General features: G+C 40.9%; 1 protein-coding gene across 9 annotated transcripts in view; it reads right to left on the bottom strand.

The window, feature by feature from the left end:
* ptprda (protein tyrosine phosphatase receptor type Da) overlaps positions 1–27882 on the bottom strand; it is a 922653-nt gene that overhangs the window by 20982 nt on the left and 873789 nt on the right. For all 9 annotated transcript variants that reach the window (XM_077229653.1, XM_077229654.1, XM_077229660.1 and 6 more), the window contains 4 exons: positions 25227–25402; positions 20535–20654; positions 20300–20454; positions 14007–14292 (listed from right to left, as the gene is read on the bottom strand). In XM_077229653.1, the coding sequence (XP_077085768.1) occupies positions 14007–14292; positions 20300–20454; positions 20535–20654; positions 25227–25402 (737 nt within the window). The remainder of the gene's footprint in view (positions 1–14006; positions 14293–20299; positions 20455–20534; positions 20655–25226; positions 25403–27882) is intronic.

Genomic DNA, 27882 nt, shown 5'->3' with positions numbered 1-27882 from the left:
CTAGAGCCCCTTCCACGAGAAGGCTCTACGCGTCTAAATGGTCGGTGTTCTCTGGATGGTGCACCGACAGAGGTCTGGACCCGCGGACATGCGGGGTGGCACATCTGCTCACCTTCATACAAGAGCTGCTGGATAAGGGAAGATCCCCATCCACGCTCAAAGTATACGTGGCGGCCGTGGCAGCGTTTGCAGAATCGACGCACGGCCAGTCACTGGGAAGACACGAGTTGGTCATCCGCTTCCTTAGAGGAGCTAGAAGGATGAATCCGCCGCGCCCCCCATCGGTTCCCATGTGGGATCTTTCGTTGGTCCTCGAGGCCCTGAAAGCTTTTCCATTTGAACCACTAGACTCCGTGGGGTTGAAACATCTATCACTGACAACCGTCTTTCTGACTGCACTGTCGTCAGTAAAACGTGTGGGGGACCTGCATGTGCTGTCTATCAGCGCGTTGTGTCTTGAGTTCGTGCCGAATGACTCTAAAGTCATCCTCAGACCTAGACATGGCTATGTCCCTAAAGTGATGGGCACTCCATTCAGAGCAGAAGTTATTTCATTGTCAGCTCTCCCAGCATCTGACAGCGAAAGTGATGTGAATCTCCTCTGCCCTGTCAGAGCGCTGAGGGTTTATATTACGCGCTCCGCCTCCTTCAGGCGTTCGGAACAGCTTTTTGTTTCGTTTGGTGGGCGCACCAAGGGTCTCGCCTCCTCGAAACAGAGCCTGTCCAGATGGATAGTGGACGCTATAGCAGCCGCTTATGCGTCGAAAGGTCTGCAATGCCCTCTGGGCATCAGGGCTCATTCCACGAGAGGCGTGGCCTCTTCGTGGGCATGGTCCAGTGGAATTTCTATCCATGACATATGTGTAGCGGCGGGCTGGAGCTCCCCGTCTACCTTTGTCAGGTTTTATAACCTAGAAGTTCCTGCCTTGCAGGCTAAACTGTTGTCAGTTTGAAGGAGAGGTGTATTCTGCCCAGATCTCCTGCTCAGATCACTCTCACATGACTCAGCTCTCCTGGTTGAGCTGCACTAAGTAGGGTATGTGCCATGTGCCTATACAGACCGGCGCGCTGCTCTGTATTTCCTACGTGTGCTCATGTACAAGTGATGGTCCGCGTGGCTGGCCACCTTATTTTTCACTTATAGGGTTCCCCTGAAAGTTCGGGGTCTCATGGTGGATGCTTGGCACGCATGGCGTTGACAAAGTGTTCCCGTAGCGTAAGCTAAACTTACGCAATACGAGAGAACCTCTCGTAAGAGAACGATACTCGGTTACTAACGTAACCTCGGTTCTCTCTAGAGAGGGAACGAGTATTACGTAACCGGCCGTGCTCGCGGCATGAGGGACTTCGCTTCAGTCGACGAAAAACCAGAGAATTCAGCCTACAGCCCCTACTTTTATACGCTAAGCCACGCCCATTCTGGCGGGCTCAGACGCTATGAAGGCGCGGGCGCCCTTCATTGGGCGTGACGTCACGGCGGGCTCACTGGTAGGCTGCAGCAGTTGCCGCAGGGCAGCCAATGAGCACGCGAGATGGCCTGCTCTAGGTCTGCTAGCTGCTGCACTGCGTTGACAAGGAATACAAAATTAAGGATAATTTTTTGGCTTCAGTATCTCGAGAAGATTAATCTTTCCCGTAGCGTAAGCTAAACTTACGCAATACTCGTTCCCTCTCCAGAGAGAACCGAGGTTACGTTAGTAACCGAGTATCGTTTTAAATCTACATTAAAAAATAATAGAGATATTCGTTTTCTCTTTCTCAATGATTGTGTTTACACTCCTCTTGTTGCTACAAAATGGAACACATTAGTGGAAAATATTTCATGGAAGAAGGTTTGGACTCTCCCTAACAAGTAGCTATTGGTAAATAAGGTCAAAGAGATTTCTGTTAAACTTATTCATCGATATTATCCTGTTAAAACGTTCATTGTGTCAAAATTTAAATTAAGTATAGATACAAATTGTAGCCTACTTTTTGTGATTCACAACCAGAGACTATCTAACATCTTTTTTGACATTGTGATCATACAAGAAAACTTTGCCAAGACATTTGCCAGTTCATTGTTGAGTTTTATTTCAAGCATGTTTTGTTTGGGTTTTCCATTTTTGAGGGTTTTGCATATTTTGCTTGCAAAATATTTTATCCACAAATGTAAAACTATGAAAGTTACCCCCAATTTTTCTCACTTTCAAAATGATGTTAAGATCGATATCAAATCCTTATCTACCTATTGTAACAAAAAGGCAACTAAACCTTTGAATGTATGCTCAATTTTTGGTTTTTGTATACGGTAATTATATATATATATATATATATATATATATATATATATATATATATTATATATATATATATATATATATTTTTTTTTTTTTACTTTTGTTTGTATTTATTTGTGTTTTTCTTTCTTTCTCTGAATTCAAATGTGATCGAATGTGTCAAATTAGCTCTCAGGAGAGACACGGAGCGGCATCATCTTCCTCCTCCGCTTGTCTTTCAAGGCAGCTTGAAGTAAGTTCGTGTTACTGAAGTAACTAATGACATCGATAAAAGTTGTATTCGCGTACAGTGTGCAACAGTTCTGGCTTTATTTTACACAGTGCATTGCAAACTTGTGAATGACAATAATAACCCGCAACGAACTGTTGCACACTGTACATGAATAAAACTTTTATCGATGTTATTGGTTACTTCAGTAACACAAACTTACTTTAAGCTGCCTTGAAGGACAAGCGGAGGAGGAAGATGATGCCGCTCCGTGTCTCTCCCGAGAACTCATCTTTACAGACTGAGACGATCGGAGGTCAAATATTATTTACATATTTAGTAATACAAAGCACGACGTATTGCATACAAATCACAGCAAGAGTTTTTTTTGTTTTTTTTTTAGAACATGTAAATAACATTACAGAAAAACAAACAGGCATGAGTAACATAAACTCCAAAGATGATTAAATAATAAATAATAAAGAAAAATAATAAATAAAATAAAATAAAATAAAAAGAGACATTCACAAGACGGCAAATACAGATTCATAATATCTTAAAATAGACATAGCTTTTGAATTTTTTGCAATTTTAAGAGACTTCATTAACAGAGTGAGTTCGTTAAAGAAAACCTTGTATAAAGGAGGAGATTTTGACAATCTACATTTATGAATGAAAAATTTGCCATTCAAGATGATAGAAATTATTTGCTACTTTGAGAATGATGATAAAACATTCACAATTTTGTAAATTTTTTCACATTCAGTGTTATCATTAGATTCATTTTAACTGAAAAAGTAAAAAAAAAAAAAAATCTTTCCAAAATGATTTAACACTCTGGCAATCAACAAACAGATGATTTAAAGACTCCTCACAGTTGTTACAAAAGGAACATTCTTTCCCAATATCCATAAAATTGGAAAGCCACATATTAGTTGGATATATTTTGTGTAAGATCTTCAGGTGAATTTCTCTTACTTTGTTAGAAATACAATATTTGTAAGGGAGCAGCCATGCTTTCCTCCAATTAACATCTCTTAAAATGGAATACCGGTAAAATGTCCCTCTTGGAGTAACTCTCTTTTGTTCGCTAAATACTTGTCTTATATTTTTGCTAGTACATTTGTTATCAAAAATATATTTACCATTTATAAGGAGATCGTAATATTTATTTTCAACTTTATAATAAGTCAGGTGGCTGCACATTAAATTAATAAGCCCAGAGGGAATAGCTTTAATTACTACAGAAAATTCTTTAAATTTTATAGGAAATTTGAATTTGGACAAAAAAGAATCATAAGAGTGAATTTTTAAAGATGAATCAAATAAATCACTTTAATATACATTAACCCGTGATCCAACCATTTCTCAAAAAATAAACTCTTGCCTTTAACTGTAATCAATTCGTTGTTCCATATTTTCATTCTGTGAGGAGAAAAATTCTGCACAAACCACAATTTACAGGCCAAGAGTGCTTGCTCATGGAATTTAGACAGTTTTATAGGTACTTTAGATGGTACAAAATTGCAAGTTAAAAGAAATTTAAGAACGCCGACCCTCTTAAAAATATTATGTGTAATAAAAGACCAAATTGAATCAGTATCAATACTTTTATACCTTTTGACCCAATTAATCTTAAAAGTATTGTTCATGTCTACATAATCCAGCATTTCAAAACCTCCAGATTTCTTTCCAACTACTAAAGTTTTTTTAAGATGGTGGTGCTTATTTTTCCAGCAAAAATCAACTAATGATCTATTAATTTCTTTATCAGTAGAATCTTGAACAAATAAAGACATCCCAGGAAAAATGATTCTGGATAAAACTTCTCCCTTTGTTAATAAGATTCTAAAATAGATAAATCCCTTCTTAACCAATTGTCAAAAATCATTTTTGTTTTTTTAATTTTGTTATTAAAATTGAGATGCTGTCTAATTGTCAAATTTTTAGATATATAAATTCCTAAATATTTAATCATGCACTGGGAGAATTTCACACTTTGTAATATTTAACTGGAGACCCGAGGCATCAGAAAAAGTTTGAACTAATTTGATCGCATTCTTAATTTGAGTCTCGTCTTTTAGAAATAAAGTTGTATCATCAGCCAATTGTGACATTTTTATTTCTCTATTAAATAATGTTATTCCATGTAAATTTGGATTTTTAATTATACCTATCGCTTATAGTTCTACAACAATTAAAAACAAAAATGGGGAAATTGGGCAACCCTGCCTCACTCCTCTGTTGATGGAGAATCTTCTAGAAGTGTTGTTCTGTAATATAACGGAACTATTAATGCCTTTGTAGACATTTTAACAGTCTGAATGAATTTATTCCCAAAACCAAATGCATGTAAACTGTAATAAAATTTGGTGATCAATTGTGTCAAACACCTTGTATTTGTCTCCAGTTGTCAATGATCAAGAGGTCTTTGTCTGGTTTTGGAATTAAACTGATAATACCTTGTTTCATTGTTGTGCTCATTTCTTTCTGTTCTAAACATTCTTTATACATGCTAAATAAAGAGTTTTCTATCAGATCCCAAAGGCACAATAAAATTCAACAGTTAACCCGTCTGATCCAGGGGATTTTCCTTTCTTCATTAAAAAAAGAGCTTTAGAGATCTCAGCTTTGGAAATATCATCTTCACAATATTTACTATAATCATTAGAAACTGTTGGAACAAAATGTTTAACTGTTTGTATATAAGTGCTTATTTTTTCATTGTCAGAATGGGAAGTATAACGTTTTTCATAAAAGGAATACACAAAAGATGCTATATCTGAAGGATTATTAGAGATTCTTTCATTTATAGTCAAAGATGAAATACAGTTCCCTTTCGTAGTCACTCCGAGTTACGTCGGATGACGACGGATGGGGGTTTCGCTTAGAACACCTATCGACTTTGGAGTATTACAAAACGAGCCAATGGCGATGAAATGCCATGGGTCTGCGGAATTTGCATAGCGTATCTCCGCCCCACCGCGTGGGTATAAAGGAGAGACGCCGGCAAAGGCAGATCATGTTTTCGTTTTGGAGCCAAGAGTATTTCTTCACTCCACAGCCATCTCTGACTTCGCTCTACGAGACGAGCTTTTCTCTCCGGTTTTGGTGTGACGGCGATCTGCAGCGAGCTCACAGTGCCGGCTGATCTGTGCAGTGATCTGCCAGTGTGTGTGTGTGCCTCCCTGTGTGCTTCAACATCGCAGAGTTTTTTTCTCCTCTCATAAAAGAGCTCGCACGCGGCACGTTTTTTTAAAGACGGCTCGCCCGTGCATTTCTGGTTGCAGCGGACTGGTATCGGACTCTGATGGGCACGAGCGCTGTCTAGTGATCATGCTTGAACAGCGCTCGTGGGTGACTCATGTTCTCTCTGGGAACGTGATCATCGCGTCATATATAGGTCGAGACTCGGTGAACTCGCAAGAGTGAGAGTCCCCTCATCCACCACCCGATCTTCGGCTGGTGGCCAGGGTGACCTGAGGGTGTTGGTCTGGAACAAGGCGCCGACTCTGTGTCCACGCCCCAGCCCCCCCTCTTTAATGACGGTGCCCGCTAGCGAACTGATGATTCCACGAGTCTACCCTCGGTTGGCCCGTGTGTTTTCATTTGAAGCTACAGAGGACGATGCTGTGTCTGTAGCAGGATCACTAGGTGGGCTTGATTCTTCTGGAAATGACGACTCGTCACAGCTGCCACCCTCTGGTGTGCATACGGCTGTGCCTGAGTCTGATCCGGAGATGACGGCCATGCTTTCCCGGGACGATTGGTTTTGGGTAAGGCCGCCGACGCGTCCACGGCAAACCCCAATATCTTTCCTCCCGGACGTGCATGATGAGATTACGAGTCCTCTCGTCGGTCTCATCCGCCTTTCCTCCCCTCAGGGGCCGCTGCCCATGGGTACACTGGGGTCCCCCCGGTTGAACGCTCTGTTGCCATGCTACTATGTCCTCAGAGTGCTTCCCGGCGCAATCCTAGGCACCCGTCCAAAGCCTGTAGTTCTTTTTGTCTACACTAATCTGTGGCGAAATCCTATAGTGCCACAGGACAGGCAGTCCCATGACCGTTCTGCTGGTCTACCTGACCCAGATGCTCACGGACATGCAGGAGGGCGGGACTGACCCGAGGCTCTTCAGTGAGCTGCGCGCCGCCACTGACCTTGCTCCCTGAGCGACGAAAGTGGCCGTACGCTCTCGGAGTCAGATGATGTTCACCAGTCTGGGGCCTCGTCTGTCAGGGTGCGGTTATAACCTTGCCCCCACACCAGGCCGCTATGCGGTCCACGTCTGGGCTGGTCATTCCGCTCCGCTGCACCACCAGGGGGACGTCTGTGGTTCTTGATGCCGCTGGCACAGTTGGGAGCCTGCCTAGAGCTTCCCTATCTGTTCCGCTGGGTCATGCGAACGATCGGCTCGGCTATGCGATTCAGTTCGCACGGTCTCCTCCCCACTTCAGGGGAGTCCACTCCACTTTGGTCGGTGGCTATGCCCCTATCATGAGAGCGGAGGTTGCTACCCTACTGGCGAAGGGTGCGATTGGGACTGTCCCTCCAGCCGAAATGAGCCCCTACCTCATTGTCCCGGAGAAGTCTGGTGGGTTACGGCCAATCCTGGGGCCTCATTTATAAACGCACAAAAGAAGGCGTACGCCGCTCTCTACGCAATAATTGGTATTTATAAAAAGCAAACTTGACGGTAAAATGTGCGGTCCTTCACGCAAGCTCTGACCCAGGCGTACGCACAAAAACGGGTGAAATGAGAAATGGCGACACCGTCGGCAGATGGAAGAAACACGTGAAAGTGTGTGAAACTGTAGACCGTTGTGTAAAAGAAATGGCAATACTGCCTCTCATAAATAACATGAAGACTTTACAAACCAAGTCTTTCAATTAACAGCCTACACGAACACCCCGTTTGATCGATCTGCAACAGAAATACAAATTAACACATATTTGCAAAAAGAAAAGTGAAATATGTTCTGCAATAATATTGGCATTTTATACAATTCATCCTCATAAATAAGATGGTACACAGAACGAAATAATGTACAAAACTGATATTCTCGCCAATGTGTCCGTCTGGCGGAGCAGATATAGATGCAATTAGATAGTCAGTCAGATAGATAGATAATTAGGGGGATAGATAGATAGATAGATATATAGATAGATAGATATATAGATAGATAGATAGATAGATAGATAGATAGATAGATAATGTATTATTTGTCCACTGGGGAAAGTTGTTTTCATAGTAAAAATGTCTTTTTTAAATGTCGGTGTCCCCTTTCCCCCACCCGTGGCAGACACACTCTGGCGATGGAGCACTAGACGCTTTTTTGCCTCGACTTTGATGTCTGACCATTTCTTTTTTATTTCGGCCACAGTCCGAGGTTGTGAAGCTACAGCATTTACGGCGTTTGCAACCTTTTGCCACTCAAGTGCCTTTTTGGCATTAGTAATGCCCACACTGTGCCCTCCAAACAACATTTTTCTCCTCTTTTCCACCTCGCCAACGATAACTTCTACTTCACATTGAGTGAAGTTACGTTTTTTTGATTTCCTCTCTGTGTTTGCCATGATTTCGCAATCGATGAATATTAACTTGTGGGCGTTTCACAGACTATTTATGGGCAACTATGGGCGTGACATGAAGCCGCAAAAGCTGCGCTACATTTAGAATTGATTGTGATTTATTAAGGGAAAACTGCGTAGGATGTGCGTGTGCACGGTTTTATAAATCCGAATATTTCTGTGCGTACGCACGTACTATGTTTCATCCGTACGCCACTTCTGACGCAAATCCTACGCAAAGTTTTATAAATGAGGTCCCTGGACCTTCGCATCTGAACCGCTCCCTTCACAGGCTGCCATTCAAGATGCTCCTGGTCAAACGCATTTCTGGATGTGTGCGGCCACAGGATTGGTTTGCAGCGATCGACCTGAAGGACGCCTACTTTTATGTCTCCGTTCTCCTTCGACTCAGACCATACCTACGGTTTGCTGTCAGGGCGCGCGCATATCAGTACGCTGTTCTCACATTCGGGCTAGCCCTGTCTCCTCGCGCCTTCACAAAGGTTCTTGAGGCAGCCCTTGTTCCTCCATGGGAACACGGGGTTCACATCCTGAACTATCTCGGTGACTGGCTGTCTTAAGCTCACTCCTGAGACCATGTTTGCGAATACAGGGACCCAGTGCTCCGGCACCTAGCTCGTCTGGGCCTTCGGGTCAACTGGGAAAGGAGTAAACTTTGCCCCGTGCAGAGGAGCTTTTTTCTCGGTATGGACTTGGTCACCTTCTCCACTCAGCCTTTGCTGACTTGCCTGAGACTATCAAGCGCAAGAGTGCGGTTACTCTGAAGCCTGGGGCATATGGCATCTGCAGCCGCGGTACGCCGCTCAGATTGCTTCAAATGAGACCGCTTCAGCTTTGGCTTCGCGACCGAGTCCCGAGGTGGGCATGGCAACACGGCACCCTCCGAGTACCAGTTACTCCGACCTGCCGTCAGTCCTCACCCCGTGGTCGAACCTCAGCTTTCTACGGGCCCGAGTGCCCCTGGAACGAGCTTCCCGGCATGCTGTTGTCTCAACAGATGCCTCCACGGGCTGGGGCGCCATGGACATGCTGTCAGAGCAGTATGGCATGTCTATTGCCTCGAGTTGCTGGCAGTACGCCTTGCCCTGCACCGCTTCCGGGCGTTGCTCTGGGGTCAACACGTACTAGTCCGATCAGACAATACCGCCACAGTAGCGTACATCAACCGTCAGGGTGGTCTACGCTCCCGCCGTATGTCGCAACTTGCACGCCACCTCCTCTTATGGAGTCAGAAGCACCTGAGGTCCCTTCGTGCTATCTACATTACGGGAGATCGGAACTTTGCAGCCGACGAGCTGTCACGGTTTCGGCCCATCTCCGGCGAATGGCGACTCCATCCCCAGTAAGTCCAGCTGGTTTGGGACCAGTTCGGGGACGCACAGATAGACCTGTTTGCCTCCCACGACTCATCCCATTGCGCCCTGTATTACTCCCTGTCCGAGGGCACCCTCGGCACGGATGCACTGGCGCACAGCTGGCCGCAGGGCCTACGCAAATTTGCGTTTCCCCCAGTGAGCCTTCTCGCACGGATATTGTGCAAGATCAAGGAGGACGAGGAGCAGGTCATTCTGGTTGCGCCGTACTGGCCCACCCTGACCTGGTTCTCCGAACTGATACTCCTCGCGACAGCACCTCCTTGGCCAAATCCTCTGAGGAAGGATCTCCTTTCTCAGAGACGGGGCACCCTCTGGCACCCTCGACCCGATCTTGGAGGCTCCACGTGTGGCTCCTGGACGGGACGAGGCAGGTTTGAGTACCCTCGGCTACCATTACTTCCGCTAGAGCATCGTCCACAAGATGTCTATGCGCTGAAGTGGAACCTCTTCGTCAACTGGTGCTCTTCTCGCCGAGAAGACCCCAGGAGATACTTGATCAGTGTCTTGCTTTCCTTCCTGCAAGATGGGCTGGAGCGAAGGCTGTCTCCCTCCACCCTGAAGGTGTATGTGGCCGCTATCGCCGCATATCACTAAGCAGTTGAAGGTAAGTCTCTGGGGAAGCACGACCTGATCGTCAGGTTCCTGAGAGGAGCGAGGAGATTGAATCCTCCTCGCCCTCCTCTCGTTTCCTCTTGGGACTTCTCAGTGGTGTTAAATGCCTTGCAGAGGGCTCCCTTTGAGCCTCTGCAATCAGTTGAGCGTAAGTTCCTGTCTATGAAGACAGCGCTCCTGGTTGCATTGGCCTCCATCAAGAGGGTAGGGGACCTGCACGCATTCTCCGTTGACGAAGCGTGCCTGGAATTCGGGCCCTGTCACTCTCACGTGATCTTGAGACCCTGGCCTGGATATGTGCCCAAGGTTCCCACCACTCCCTTCCGGGACCAGGTGGTGAACCTGCAAGCGGTGCCCCTGGAGGAGGCAGACCCAGCCTTGGCACTGCTCTGTCCAGTACGCGCTCTCCGTGCTTACGTAGACAGGACGCAGTCTTTCAGGACCTCAGACCAGCTCTTTGTCTGTTTTGGTGGGAGACTGAAGGGAAAAGCTCTCTCAAAGCAGATGTTGTCCCACTGGATAGTGGACGCCATTGCTTTGGCTTACCAACAGCAAGGCCGACTGTGCCCCCTTGGTGTGACAGCCCACTCCACCGGAGTGGCTTCCTCTTGGGCTCGAGCGCATGGCGCCTCGCTAACAGACATCTGTAGAGCTGCAGGCTGGGCCACACCCAACACATTCGCCAGATTTTATAATCTCCGAGTGGAGCCTGTGTCCTCTCGTGTACTCGCTTCAGTCAGCTAGTACTGGACCCGCTCAGGTGTCTTCGCTTGCTCGCCATTCCACTCCACGGACTGGATACGTGCGATATTCCTCAGGTAAGCTTTCCTCTCTGAAGCCCTGAGTTCCTCCAGCACTGTTGACGCTGGCGCCAGTGTCTATTGCCTGTGCGTCGGCTAGGTGCCTCTGTGTGGTTGGTTCCTCCCCTGAGTAACCCCCACATGTGTATTTCCACTGTAAGCCTCCTTGAGCATGTGTCTTTCCCTCGGCAAGCCACCTTGCCACTCCTGGAGTTGAAAGTTGCCACCCCTTGGGCTGGTCACTCCAGCGTTCCTCCATATGAAGCCCTCCGGTCATATGTGTGTTCTTAAGTCCTCCCTACGGGTAGGCATGCTGCCGCATATTTCCTTCTGAGATATGCTTCCCAGTGTACCTTGGTATTCCTGTGTTAAGTAGGACTCCTTCGTCCGTGCCAGTATCACGACAGGGGGATCAGACTTTCGCAGGGCACTGGAAGACAGCTATGAAGGTGGCGTGATTTCTCAGGGACCCCAAATCGTTGTCATCCGACGTAACTCGGAGTGACTACGAAAGGGAACGTCTCGGTTACGTATGTAACCCTCGTTCCCTGAGTAGGGAACGGAGACGTTACGTCTCCCTGCCACTTCCGCTGTACCGCTGGGTAGACGCCTGAGTTCAGTCTCGGCTCCTCAGCGAAGACATGATCTGCCTTTGCCGGCGTCTCTCCTTTATACCCATGCGGTGGGGCGGAGATACGCTATGCAAATTCCGCAGACCCATGGCATTTCATCGCCATTGGATCGTTTTGTAATACTCGAAGTCGATAGGTGTTCTAAGCGAAACCCCCATTCGTCGTCATCCGACGTAACGTCTCCGTTCCCTACTCAGGGACCGAGGGTTACATACGTAACCGAGACGTTTCTTGTATAATTTATTTTTTCAAGAGAAAAGAAACTAGTATTTCTTTCTCCTTCCTCAAACCATTTGGCTCTTGATGTCACATAAGCAACCTTAGCTAATTCTATATATAGATTATCTATTTCTAAATTAAGATGATATAATTTAGATTTATCATCTTCGGATAGAGTATTTTGTTTAATTAAAGTATTAAGTTACTCTGTTATCTCTGTAATTTTCCTAAGTTTATTTTACTTTAATTCTTTACCTCTTCTCATAGCAATTAAACTTAAATAATTCCCACTTTTGGACAAAATTTAAATTATTATTTTCAAAAATATTTGCTATTAATTTAACTTGTTCCACAAAACGATTGTCAGAAAGTAGACTGTTGTTAAATTTCCAGTATACACGAATAATACTACTCTTACACCCATCAAAAATGATTGATATCAATTTGTGATCTGATAGAAGGGCACAAGCAATTTTTGTTTCTGAGACATAGTTGATTAAGTCATAAGAAATCAACCAGTAATATATTCTTGATTTTAAAGAAAAAGTGCTATTATTCCAAGTACAGCAATTTGGATTCAAATATCTCCACAAATCAGAAACTTGTAATATGTCAGTTATAAAATCAAAAAAATCTGTAATTCGTAAACTATGTTTGGGTGGAAAGCGGTCAACAGAATCGTCTGGAGCATCGTTGAAATCACCACCAATAATTACATATCCATCCTTATACTTCTTCTTTAAACCTGTTATTGTATCACAAATCTTCTTAAACATTTCTAAATTGTGTACTCGAGTATTAAATCCATAGACATTGCAAACTATTAAAGTGGAATTGTCCAGTTTAACAGTCAGTATAATCCATCTTCCATTATCTGAACGAATAGACTCCAAAGCATTGCCTTTGAATTTGTTAAAGAAAATTGCGACACCTGTTGAGTGATTGGATCCATGTCTAAAGGTTGCATAATCTCCCCATTGGGTTTTCCAAAAATTCGAATCAGAGTCACAAGAATGAGTCTCTTGAAAAAAAAGTATTTGAGCTTCTGTATGTCTTCCAAAAAGTGTCTTCCACACCTCCTTCAGTTGCTTATTTTCTTGCTGCAACGCAGCAATATTTTTTTTGAGTTTCAGAATCTTCTCTTTGTGGGACATGCTCTTACGTAACAGATCACTTACGGTGGTAGAAAGAGAGGTAATAGAAGAAGCTGTACTTTCCAAGACCTTCTCCATGGACTCAACTCTCTGAAATGTGCCGTCACACTTCGATGTAAGTTCAGCGACAGCATTAATGAGTGAATCAATTCTCTCAGCAATGTTCATCTTTAATCTCCCCTTTTTTTCCGGTGGACTTTTACTCGGAGTGCATGGAAAAGATGTCGCAAATTCTCCTTCTGTGTCCATCTTGTCGACACTTTTGCATTTGTCAGTCGCCATGTCCGTATTAACCTGAGACTTATCTCTGTTTCTTTTCTTACACATATGGGCTTGACAAACCACACAGTAGAAGAAGAACAACTAAACTAATAATCGATCAAATTTATCGGGGTTTTCAGAAGTTAATCTCTTAGTTTCATGTTAATCTCTTAGTTGCCTAACGACACGCCCCCCCAATCCCCCCCACGCGCCCACCCACCCCGCGAGAGTTTTCCAACATGCGCGATATTAAGTGACGTCTGTACTTCCAGGTCAGTGAGCACCTGTCCATCAAAAGCTCACTATCCACTGTTAAGCCCAACCCGCACGAGAGGTTTGTCTCAAAGCAGCAAACGAAAAGCTGCGAAGCGTAAGCGAAATCTGTGGCAATGCATTCAGAATCCACAATTTGCAAAAACGAATCTTTGAAAAACATTAAAGAATGAAGCATATTTGAAGAGCCTGATAAATTTGTGCGACTGAGTTCATTTGTTTCATTTTCATTGTGTTTTTCTTCTTTTGTAATGGCATATTTTTAATACTTTCTGAAAAAGTTACGTTCAGTTTTATAGTTACGTTCAGTTTTATAAAGTTACGTTAATTTTTTTTAAACAAATATAATTTCATAGGACACTAGATAAACTAAACAAGATACTGCACTAATAACCTCTCTTTGCTAGTAGTAATGAGAAGGGCAGCCCTTTTTTGTGAACCGATTCATCTAAACAGTTTGCTTCTATGAATACGTATAAAGACAGACAGACCGATAAAATGATAGAGAGACAGACTGACAGATTTATAGATAGAACAATAGATAGGACGGACAGACAGACAGACAGAGCTTCCGAGATTGAGTTTGGTAACATCCATCTTACCTTAAACTCCAGCTCCATTCCAGTAACATTATCTCCGGACTCAATCTGCGTGAGCTTCTGGATGTAGGCGTACAAGTTCCGGGCGGGAACCTCAGTGGTCCCGCAAGTGACGGCCTCCTGGAGCGCGTCGTGAATGAAGACGTACTGGTCTTCCGTCTGGACCATGTAGTTCCTCTGTGCACGCATAAGCGTCACGTGACCGTAGATGTCCACTGTCTTCTCATGTTTAATTCGCTCCAGCATGGCGTCGATGACGATGAAGCAGCCAGTCCGACCGACGCCGGCACTATCACCCGCAAACGGATGAGAAACAAGAGGAGAGAGGATTTTGTGTGTTGTGTAGTTTGTATTAAGGTGCTTTGATTGGTTTCATTGACAAAGATCATGTTTACATGGTTACATAATGCAATTATAAAGAGATTTAGGCAATATAATAGTAGAAAAACGTGCTGTATGCTGAATTTAATCTCAATAAACAGGGATGAAAACACTTTAATCGCATCTATTCCACTCTGAATAGTGCCAATATGCACATGTGACATTATCATGTTCAGATCCGTAACAGAAGTAAAGAAGGCATCATATTATTAGGGTGCTAAAGAAATTGAAGAGTTTGACATTAATATAATGCAATATTTTGATGGTCGAAAACATCGAAATGGAGAATTTTTAAGCGCCTAAATCGAAAAAATCCAATATATCCATAGACATGTGTTCTGCATTTGTCACAAATAGATTAAAACATAGGCCAGTAACACACAGTGTGTACGTTCATCATTTGTGCAGTGCATTAGTTCATCATTTATGCAGTGCATTGGTGTGATGTGAAAAATGACGGTAAAAATAACCGGTAAAAATAAATTAAAATAATATAATTCTTAGCGAATCATCAGAGTAATGAAAATTGCTTGTGTCATGCCAATATCTTACTGCTAGTCCTTACGCTGATTACCGGAAAATAATCACATTATTGGTACAAATGTAAACCGTCAGTGAGTGATGTGCCAATGTTGTACTGTATTTCTGTCATAAACGCAAAACATTTGCCGCAGTAAAACAGTATTTAATGGCAGAGATTCTGCTGAGTGGATGAAGCCGTTCTTGACTCGGTTTGATTGCCGTACACTTGTGCTCGCTATCAGAGGAAAACAAGCCCTCCATTTAGCCTCTCACCCTCTCTAACCTCCATCTACAGACTCTAAAAGCCTCCATCTACTTTCCTCTTTCCATCACTTTGAAGAGGCCAAAGCTTTGCTAACTTCCTGAAACGCCGCAGCTGACGTCAACCACCGACACCTGAGATCAGAGCCCTTCATTAAAGACTAAATATGCTCATATTAGTGCTCTTCCTGCATGAAGACGTGAGCACAGTGAAAATTCTTAAGCAACGACACACTTTAGCATGAATAACACACACAGAACTTTCATTAATACATACATAAAGTTTCCAAAAACCCATTTTGAGGAGCTCCCGACAGAGGCCATTCACAAAGTCTTATTCAGAATTCTTATTATTATTTCAGCTCTTTTTGGCCAAATTCCAAAGCAGCATCACATGTATTATGACCAGATAAGGCAAACCCAGAATGAATTGCAACAAGCATAAACCCATCCACTCATTCTTACAGACAATTTAGTGTCTCCAATAAACAACTGTATTTGGATTGTGCGGGAAACCAGAGCCTCATCCATGTACCTCAACCTCAAGCCTCAACCTAGCTTAGCTTCCGAGATCGCACAAGATGGACAAGCATAAATATACTTAAAGGAATAGTTCACTTCAAAATGAGAATTCTGTCATCACTTACTAACCCTCAAGTTGTTTCAAACCTGTATGAATTTCTTTCTTCCGCTGAACACAAAGGAAGATATTTTGAAGAATGTCGGTAACCAGACAGTTGATGTACCCCATTGACTTCCATAGTAGGAAAAAAATACTAGATTCCCAGTGCGCACCACAGTGTTTGCTACCTATTATTCATAATTTTTTAAACAATTTCTTTATTTGTGAAAAATACTGTAATATAATTACAGAATCAAGCGGGACTGTATCGATCTATCTATCTATCTATCTATATATATATATATATATCGGCCACATGTGGGCACCCTGCTCTCCAAGATATCGACATCGGTGTAGCGTATGCGTCTGAATGAAGCATGATTCGTGTTAGCTGGATCATCGTTGTTAATGATCATTTTTGATAAGTTTCCTTAAACTCACAAACTGTGACTCTGTCTAATAATTAACCAGCTGAAGCGCCAGAAAGTCTGGGGAAGATGGCCTTTGTGACACGTTTTATGGACCATCAGAGCAATACCAGAACCGTCCACACATTCCCCCCAGCCCTAGGTCCAAGCTTCAAAGAGATCAGTATCTCCTGACACCTCCTTTCTGCAGAGAAAGGAATGCCAGCCGGCCCAAGAAAGCTCCTTCCACACACCCACACACATCACACACAAACCTTTTATTTAACTTCCTCATATAAGACATTACTAAGACATATTTGATATGTTTTTATGTGTTTCGGCATGCCCAAATCAGATGGGAATATATCTATTTCTATCGTAGTTCTAAATGAACTATGAGGGCCTATATTATGCATTTTAATGTAACCTTGCAATATTATCCTCTGTACATGTTGTTTTTGCTACCTACAGAATCCCCTGGGGCTGACCAAGCCAGATATGTATATGAACATACCGTAAAATGTATTTTACTATGCTGTACCATATTCAGAGTGATTCTGACTAAATTCTGAGCAGCAATAAACCATGCAAATTAGGTTGCTGGAAGAAACAAAGGAACTTTCCCGCTCAAGGTTTGCTGAATGATTATTGGTCAGTGGCACTCCACAGAGGCGTTGACTGGGTTTCCTTAAAGAGATGCGCCAAGCCTCTCTTACTCTCTTACTTCTTCCTCGCATCACCATGTAACTCCTTCGTGATCCTCCTCCGGGGATCTTTTTCTTTCTTTCGTTTGTTTAAGTTTTGTTTTTCCTTTCGACTTTGTTCATTTCCCCAGATAGGTAAATGAACTTAGCCTGGATTGTTTCTTTGGTAATTTACATCCGAGACCTTTAAACCTTCGTTTGAAAGTGCACGCTCCCGACGCATCCGCAGGCCACGTGACGCTCCCACGGAACATGCATCCACATGCCTTCGAAGCAGCCACACAAGGAGCAACTGTGCAAGTATCCGTTTATTGAGCTTTCAGGGCATTAAGATTGTATTTTTCTGTGTTGTCTCTTAAAGGTTTAACTGTCCAGGTGAATTTTGCCAAACTGTGATCCTTACGGATATCCTCTCTCTCTCTCTCTCTCTCTCTCTCTCTCTCTCTCTCTCTCTCTCTCTCTCTCTCTCTCTCTCTCTCTCTCTCTCTCTCTCACTCACTCCCTGTTTCTTGCACTTTCAATCTCTTTCCGTGTATTGTCCGTTATCTGTTTGTATATACATCTATCCCATGTAACGTTAGTAACTGTAACGTAGTTTTCATTTATTGAAATACATTATATTCATTTATTGATTCTGTCTCTTGCAATACAAGAATAAATAAAGGGATACAAGTCCCTTTAATGTACGATCCAAAGCTACGTGCTTTAAAAGTATGAAATTACTTTAACTAGCAGGCTATCTTTGTAAAACAGGAAGGTTGTATTCATGGCCAGAATTTGCCTTTCCTGCGAATCTCTGAGATGATTTCGGTGTGAGAATTGATAAAGATTGCATGATCAGTTTGCTGGACAAACGGATTATCAGATCACAAATTAATTCCACAGGGACTATCCTTAGAGTTGATATATGATAGACCTAATTGATATATTAATATTTAATTATAATCCGTTTTGATTAAGTATTGATATACAATTGAGCTAATTTTAACCTGTCTGTAAAATATAGTCTACATATGCAATTAATTATAATCCTTTGTGGTTAATTGTCTAGGTACATATATGAATGCAGATGCAGGGAACATATTATCCCTTTTTGGGTGATTTAATAATATAAAGTTTATCTGGTTCAAACCCGTATGAATAATTATTAATCATTGAATACATATTCCCCAAATTGACCAGAAATACTCTACATCGGCCATCAAAAAATTCAATATCGGTCAACCACTACTACTAATGCAGAAAAACCAGGCCTCATCTCCTTAATGTGTGTCTGCCTTGGGTGGGAATTATTTAAATGAGGAATATCGTGACATGTTCATTCCCGGAAGAAAACTTAAGGCTACATTCAAGGCGATTCAGGGAGTTCAGAAACAGTGCTTACTAATAAAGAGATTAACTCCCTTTGAGCTTTGTAACTTTATAGACCTTTTTCTTGCTCAAACATCAGTATTACACACTAAAGAAAGTTTAACGTAAAAGCATAGTAGCATAATATGACCACTTTAAATTACTTAAACTGCCCTGAAATATCCACTGATTTTAGCAAGACTTTATTTTCTTTATGAAACATTTTCAGTGATGAAATTTGATGAGGGTGTGTTCTTGACAGGTTTCATGAGATTCATTCAAACATACTTCAGAAATCATGGCTGTGTCAGATTTACTCCTCACAAGCCCTTCGTCCATGTCTCTGTGATCTCTGTGACATTCAATCATGCGATTGGATGGACTTTCTCTTTTGTTGCAATAACGGCTGACTGGCTGTGTGTCTGCGGCGACCCATGGGTTACAGGTGACAGGGGTAAACAGCATCTTTACAGCTAACACTGCCCAGAGCGAGAGCACACGCGTGGCTATCAGCATCGATTCGCCAGATTTCACGAAAGCATTAAGCGTATGCAATATGAATGTTCATTCTGTGCTGGGCGAATCGCTTAACAGCGACAAATGCTTCCAGTGAGGGTAATTACCCACAAGGGCTTTTGTTTTGCCTGACAAACAGCACATATAATCTCCTGCCCACACGTTAGCACATCATATTCAAAGCTTAAAACTTTCCCTGCTCTTTCCGAAGGATGCGTCAACTTTCTGACACCAGCCACGAAATGAAAGAATGAGGTTTTTTAATGGTCAGACGAGAGCTCGCGGAGGGGGACGGTGTTTTGGAAAGGATTAAAGTCTCGCTGTTATCTGATCTGAGCCGAAAGGAATTCAAAGTCTTCGTCCCAATGAATGATATTAATTCCCGTATTCAGCACGCAAGCCAGCTAGAGAAAAGAGGGGAAATAAGGATTTTTTTCAATTTCAAGCGCTCCGCTGGGAGCTCTAATTAACTGCCGTATGTGTTATTTTTAAGGGTTTACTAATCCTTGTTTTCTATCTGGCAGTTTTCCGATGGAAGCTCGTGGCTTGTCTTTTTTGCATGCCTCTTGCTGCCTGATGTTTTTTGTGCTGCTTTCGCTTAGAGGGGAATTTAACAGATGGTTTCATATCTGGGTTTTCCATAAATTGCAAGAGTGCCTCATGTTCTGCCATGCACCAAAATCATGTTTCTTTGTACAGAGACACACAGACAAAGTATGTGTTTAAAACTTGAGACCAAGAATGGGATTGACCGATTCATTTGTTTTCTACTTCAGATATCAGTACATTAACATGAGTTCTGCTGATCAATGAAAAGCACCCGACGCGTCTGTGAGTCTTTTGTAAGATACTGTTTGCTTGAGTTATTAAATGTTTTACATAAAATTAATTTATTGCTTAGCAGACAAACAGTGGCCTAACAAAAAAAAAAAAGATGAAATCTGTATTTGGAAACACTACCATTTAAATGTTTTTGGAAAAAAAAAGGTCTCTTGTTCATCAAGGCTGCAATTATTTGATCAAAAATACAGTAAAACAGTTCAATATTATTACAATTTAAAATATAAATTTTCTATGTGAAAGCATTTTAAAATGTAATTTATTCCTGTGATACAAAGCTGAATTTTCATCATCCTCACTCCAGTCATCAGTGTCACATGATCCTTCAGAAATCATTATAATTAAATTATAATTAAAAAAAGGTTTTCTTGCTAAATATTTTTGTGGAAAAAAATATAAAAGAACAGCATTTCTCATTATAAAACTTTTGTAACATTATAAATATCTGTACTGCCACTTCTGATCAATTGAATGCGTCCTTACTGAATGAAAGTTAATTTTTCTGAAAAAAAGACCCCGAATTTTTTAATGGTGTACGATACGTAACAATAAAATATTTACTCATTACCAACAATATATAATGCATATTACAAATCATTGTTGGAGTTTAATGATCATTTTCATTGTATTACTAATAATATAAATAATAAATAAAACAATAATGTAAAAACAATGAAAGAGATCTCTTCAGACCTGCAATGCACCACCATTGGTCCAGCGTCTGGCGGGTTGCATGATTTGACCCTGCGCAGGAAGGCCAGGAATGGCGTGGGATGTTCTGGGACGCCATGATCCGGCCACGCCGTGAACTGGAACTGCCGCACCTCCCGCTTCTCACTGGAGCCGTTCTGAATTGAAGAGTAAAACGCTCACAGCACTGATGAAATATTTCAGTTTTGGGTGAACAATCCCTGAAACACCCACATACCTTGTAAAGTGCAAACGTTCGGACGCAGTATGTCGCCAACTCGACCGTGTCTAGCAGTGTGACCTGAATGAGTCCGTACGTCTCTGTCCCTCTGTTTGGCCAGTACTGGTCACACTTCACCTGCAAACAAACATACACACATCTCCATAAAACCTGCAGCAGCAAACATACATCAAGTCCATTTAAAGCAAGAGAATAACTGCAGCGAACAACACAATTCCCATTTCCTGCTGACAAGCGGATTTCTCAACACATGAGCGGGTTTTCCAAGAGCCTGACAGACGCTATAATTACTATCTCAAGCGCTCTGTTGCAATCACATTAAAGCTGGGGCCTTATTACCATTATAGATGTTGGTTGCATTCTGAGTCACTGTAAAATAGCATAACATTACTGTACGGCAGCCGCCCTGTCAGGAGGAAAAGAATAAATAAAGAACGAAAACGCGGTTACAAGAAGAAAATCGACATGCATTGCATGTTCAATGCAGGTCTGTCTAACTGCAAACAAGAGCAGGATCTGAGAGATTATATTTTGCTGATAACATATTTGTAAAGACATTGTTTAGCTGAGAATATCTTGACACTGTTCTCACTAAAATGCATCAAGACGTTTCAGCGTTACATGACTGAAACCATGAGAGGCTGCATGGTATGGCCACACAAAGACCACAGGAGAGCTGCTTTATGTGACCCTCCAGTCCATCTTTAAAGATTAGACCAGCAAGACAGAGCAGAAGCATCAGTCCATGGAGTCATGCAAAGGACTATTCACATCACAAAGAATAAATGCAGGAAAATCAAGAATTTAAATTCTGCAACTCATAATGGCAGCCGAAGACGACAGAGGAAATTAGAAGGAATCCACACACACACACACACACACACACACACACACACACACACACACACACACACACACACACACACACACACACACACACACACACACACACACACACACACACACACACACACACCAATGAGGAAAAGATTAAATGAAATGTGGGTAAAATCTGCAAAAATTGTGGATGACATGGATTGTCATTAATTAGACCAGCAATCAGTTTGACAAAAACGACAAAAGCTTTTAAACCTCTGTTTGAAAACAGTTCAATTTGCCAATAATTGATGTAATTTGTTACAAAATAATGATGTTATAGCTGTGCGCTTTTCACAAATAGGGTATCAAATAGGGCCAGAACAAAAAGGTCAGTACAAAAGATGCTTTACCATCAGAAAAACATCAGGAGGAGAAACAAACTATTACTTGAGATGTTTAATTTCTATTTATATGACGTTTGCAATTTTTTCAACCCTGTTACCAAATAATTAGTTCATTTATTTCCCATAAATTAAGCAGTTACAGTGCCTAGCATAAGTGAACACACCCATGCTAAAGTTGACTAAAAAAATCATCTTTTCAAAATGATCTTAATGCCTTAATTTAAAAAATGAGGAAAAATCCTACCTTTAAGGACACCAATTTTCTTTGTGAATGAATAATGTATCGTAAATAAATAAATGTTCTTTCTAAAAATACAGGTTGCATAAGTCAGGACACCCCTATGTTAAATTCCCATAGAGGCAGAAAGATTTTTATTTTTAAAGGCCAGCTATTTCATGGATCCAGGATACTATGCATCCTGATAAAGTTCCATTGGCCTTTGGAATTAAAATAGCCCCACATCATCACATACCCTTCACCATACCTAGAGATTGGCATGGGGTACTTTCTATAAGATAATCTCTCAATGCAAATCATACCAGCTATTAGGCTAACTGAAATAAAACCATGACAATCTCTATGTATGGTGAAGGGTATGTGATGATCCAGGGCTATTTTAATTACAAAGGCCAAGGGAACTTTATCAGGATGCATAGTATCCTGGATCCATAAAACAACTGGCCTTTAAAAATAAAAATCTGCTTGCCTCTATGGGAATTTAACATAGGGGTGTCCTGACTTATGCAACCTGTATTTTAAGGAAGAACATTTATTTAATTATTTACAATACTTTAGCATGGGTGTATTCACTTATAATAGGCACTGTAGATTTATAAGATCTGTATTTCCATTATATATGTTTTTCTTTAAAAACTTATATGCAAAATGTGTGACAGTTAACTTTAGTTAATAATTAATATTATACACGTTGTATAATTTTAGATTAGGTTTATTTTATGTGTGATAATACTTTTAGTAAAAAAAATAATGGGACACCACTGTACAATATTCATTACAAGTTCCATTTATAAAAATAATAATTATTAATTTAATTGTTTTATTGTTGAAAAAAAAACGGTACTGCATATTGAAACTGAATCCGGTATTGATTAACTGACACATTCTTATCCCAACAAACACGTGACAAAAATGATAGTATGTCAGTATGTATTTTAAATAATGTCAAAATCAGTGTTGGGCAGTAGCGTCGCTACAATTAGTGACGCTACTAGTTTAACTACATTTCTCTGTAGCGCGGTGGTAGCGTCGCTGTTTTCTGAATCAAATAGCTTTTCAGTAGCGAAGCTCTTTTTTTGATCAAGTAGTGCGGTAGCGTCCACACAAGCTAACGTTACATTTTCTCAAGCATTTCTAAAGCTCAAACATAAATCGGAAATACAACTGCTAAGTATCACTGATGCTGGATCAGTTAATGACGGTGACTTCTTCTGCTTCTTGTTTTACGGTGGTTGGCAACCATAGGGCCATATGATTTCATTACCGCAATACAGAAAACATGGACTGAATTGCGATATTCATGCATAAAAACGAAATTTACTGTATAACGCAGAATTTCATGGAATTTGTCAGATCTTGGATGAAAAGAAGGTAAGTAAACTTAAATAAAATTGCGATATAGACTAGTGTTTAATGTTTTCAGTAATGGATCGATGAACTTCATCTACACAGGATGAAGAGTCACTTCATCAGCATTTTAGCTTGATTTGAAAAACTCTCGTAATATAAAAAAAAAAGACTCAAAGGTCTAGCTACATGGCAACCTGTCAAAATAAAAGGTTGGTTTAACCTTTGAAAAAAGTTTTGCTTAAATCATTAGGCCTACATTTTAAATAATTGGCCATTACAAATATAAACCATTAAAAAAACTATTTTATAGAGCCTTTAAAATGTAATTTATTTAAAAATGTTAATAAATTATTGTTAAATTATATACGTTTCATGATTTCTATTAATTACACGTTTTTGATTACTAAAATGTTATTTAACCATTAAAATGGGAGTCCAGAAAAATGAAAACAAAATAAAACTGAATTTGGAATGTGGGAAAAAATAAAATGGATTTCATAGGGCCCTACAAACCAGCTTTTTGGTGCATTACCATCACCTTCTGCTCCGTATGGTGTGACATCACATACCGATATCAATCCTTGGGCTGACACGTGAGAAATGGAAAAAGATGCACACACTCTTGACACCTGGTTTTGTTATAGTTTTATATAGTTATAGGCCTATGGTTTTATATAGTTATGTTTTTTTTGTGACCAAATTGGTTTGGAACAGTTGTTGAATAAACAATTGAACTGACAAATTATGCCTGCCTATATGTTTAATTGACAAATTTATTGATCACTGAGATAGCATTGACTTGGAACTAAGTTGGTTCAATATAAAAATTAAATTTGAAAAAGTCGCTTTAGATGTAGTAAACTACTTTTGCCATATTGCTGTAGCTTAGCTTGCTACATTTCCCAGGGTGGTAGCTTCAGTGTACTATACAGCTTAGCTCACTACATTTTCTAAGTAGCTTGCCCAACACTGGTCAAAATTTTATTAATTTAAACACTTATCAATTTTATTGTGAGACAGCAGTACGCTTGCAGAGACTCCGTCCACACGCTCTTCTGACTGATTTGTGATTGATTTGTCACTTCGGGTGTGAACAGACAACAGTGTAAGCCAGGGGTCGGCAACCTATTTGTCAATATAGTGCCATTTTTAAGTTTCGAAGTTCATCACTGTGCCACAACCCATATATAGTCTAACCAATATACCTATACTGGGAGCCGTTATGACACGCTCTTGCATGTATTTTTTAACCATTTTGGGAGGAGTAAAATTTGCATTTGTGACTTCAACAAGCAGATGCATTTTGTTCAGTTTCATCTGGAATATAAAAAAGTGTCCTCTCTGTCGGAGGGCATTTGTCTCACGATTGGATAGCTTTCCAATCAGAGAAAACCGATGAAGTGACCAGGTAGCCTACGCATGAACGGAGTTTCCACATGTATCACAGTCATTTAAATATGTATGGAATGTTTAATAAGGACTCTATACTCTTGTTTGAAATTTATAGCATTAACTATTTACAGCGGAACGAGCTGTAAGCTGTCAGTTGGAAAACTTGTTTGCACTGGTGCGCAGTGGTCGCGCTAATGGTTTATTAGAGCTGCACGCCTCTATTGACTTGTGCAGTTTAATTATCACACTTTAATATAATTAATAACTCCTAACTTAATAAAACAGGCTGTTACTACGAGGAATTATTTAATCAAAATGTAGATCTGTATGCAGGTGGGAGGTAGGCTACTTTATCTGAATGAAATACATACACCTCTCTCGCACTTGCTTACGTGTCAGTGATTAACCCTCGTGCCTTAGGTTGCCGACCCCTGGTGTAAGCTAATCAAATCAACAGATGAGTGGTGATGTCGCAGCAAATCATACCCTGGATCTTTCCTCCAGTTTGGTCATCATGACAATATTTGCACTCCGCTGCTCCCAGATCATACGCCAAAAATCACAGAAGGTCTCCGGCAGCGCGCCTTGTGTGGCAATGTAGGCGTTCTGTTTGCGGTAACCATCAATGTAGTTTGAGTTGATGTAATCGCTCCCTGGAATACCTGCGAAAACAACACAAGATACAGAACACATTGAGAACAAGATGACTATGGAACACTGTGAGCTGTGTTTTTAGCAAATGGCTATTTGGATGCTAAAGTATTAAATAGAAACCAAGTATAAAACAAAACCATTGTTTTTTCATGCATTGGTCAATATTGAGATTTTGGTCTATTTTGCATTGGTCTTCTTTCTGACTATAGGGGGGGGGGGGGGGGCATACAAAATAAAAATGTAAGTGTTTATTTTATTGCACTTCATCTATTTGCGTCTGTATATTTCAATTACAATGCATATCTTTAAAGTCTGTGAGCACTTACATAGACCAAACTATACAGTTTCATTCCTATCTATATTTTTAAGGTTTTTACACTAGGTGTTTGTTCATATAACATTTACCTGATTTTATGCCACATTTTAATCCTAAAAAAAAAAAAAACATTGTGAAAATGTGCTTTTCTCTCTGTTGACAGTGTTTTCTGATTTATTGAGTGATACAAAGAGATATGCAAAATCCCTTCTGTAAAAAAAAACTGTACCTCTAAAATGTTAACCAAATCATTTTGAACCTGGCTTTCAGATTTCTGTTCTAGAAATGTATGCAAATTAGTGCATATTCAAGTCTTGTTTGCATATTTCAGCTTAACATTTTCAGAAAACTTGTAATACAAAACAACTGTCTTAATGTACTGGGATTAATCAACTGGGTAAGTATAATGTATAATAGTCTTTATTAGTTATAATTCATATCTGTTCACCTGTAAAAAAAAAAAACACTCTAGATTGACTTTCATTTACAGATGTTTTTTTAGCATGTTTACTTTTTGTTCATCAAACGTTTAGTTGTCAAATCATTTACAAACATAACAGTTTTTCATTATGATAATGTTTCACATATTAGAATGACAGATCAGTGAGATTGTCAAACTTCAGATAGGAAGTTTCTGCAAAATGGCCACAAATCTTCATTTCATATATGCTGTGTGATTTCTGATGAGCAGACCTTCATTCTCCATTAGAAAAAACAAAAACCAGTGGAGTAAATTGAATATAAGTGAAGAAGTGTGAGAAATCTGGAGAAAACAGAGAAAGGCTTGATTTCTGCTGTTAAAGGGCTGACAGCGTGTCAATACTGCAGCTCCAGCTTAGCTCACACATGCAACAGAGAGATAAAACTCATCCCAGCGTTCCCTCGTCCGCCCGACGCCTCCTCTCACTCGCTGTCCCTCCCTCTCTCTGTCTGTCTGTTTCTCTTCCATGTGAATTATTTCACTAAGAATTAATAAATAAAAAACTCCATGTTTTTCATTTTCTCGTTCATTCTGTGACTGACAGGATAGAAAGACAATTACTCATTCATTTCCTTCCCTCTTTTGGAGACAAAAGAGGCCAAAATGACACATAGATATAAAAAATAGTAATGAACAGTGTGTGTGTGTGTGTGCTTATTTGACCAGCCATGTATACTTGACACATTATGACTCTGTTCCAAAATCTAGTGAGCTGCCAACATTTTAAGGTTTCATAGAAAGAACTGCATGAATAATCTATATTTAGGTGTTCAAGCACGAAGTGCTGAAAACCTATTGTTTCTGTACTGATTTTTATTATTATTATTATTCTCCGCTAAAACGCATCGTGCAGACCAAACCGTAAGTGCTAGAGACTTGAAACTTTGTCAGATGGTAGTACAAAAATCGAGGAGAGGTTATCAAATTATGAGCCCGATTGGCCTATAGGTGGCGCTATAGCAACCAATTGCGCGAAACTGCTCATAACTCCTAGACCGTATGTCGTAGACTCAAGTGTCTTATATCACTGGAAAGCTGGAAACCTGAAGTAAAAAATGTATATCTCCGATTTCATTTCCGCCATGATAGATTTTCCGCCATTTTGAATTTTGTCGAAAAACTACTTTTGCGAACTAGTCCCTGGTTTTTCGCCCGATCGGAACCAAACCAGTGCCAAAATGTTCTCTGGAGTCTGAATATCAATAATTATCAAAAAAAAGTTGAAATTTTGATTAACTGTCGCTAGAGGGCGCAAAATGAATGTTGTGGGCGGAGCCTATTTTACTAAAATGGCTATAACTCAAGAAGTAAATGAGATAGCTTCACCAAATTCGGTACACATGTGAATGAGTTGATTTTGAGGTCACAGTAAAAAAACCGCGTCGATCTAACACTAGGTGGCGCTATAACATTAAAAAAACATAAAAGGGGGTGTGGCCACCTGACCGTTAGTCCGATTGACCTGAAAATTGGTATGCAGTGTCTTGGTCCAAGGCCCCATGTATGTGTAAAAGGATATTGGCGTATCTCAAAAAACATGGCCGCCATCGGCCAATAAAGTTTGAGCACCTGTGAGACGAGGTTAACGGAGGCCAATCGGTACGAAACTCAATGGGCATGTTCGACTCATGGCCCAAGAGGTCTGTAAGAGTTTTAAAAGAAATCGGCCACTAGTTGGCGCTAACGAGTTT

The sequence above is a fragment of the Siphateles boraxobius genome, unplaced genomic scaffold (assembly GCF_051911475.1).
Source record: "Siphateles boraxobius isolate OS27281-9 unplaced genomic scaffold, OSU_SipBor_1 130, whole genome shotgun sequence".
Lineage (NCBI taxonomy): Eukaryota > Metazoa > Chordata > Actinopteri > Cypriniformes > Leuciscidae > Siphateles > Siphateles boraxobius.
This window is presented reverse-complemented; position numbering and strand designations above follow the sequence as displayed.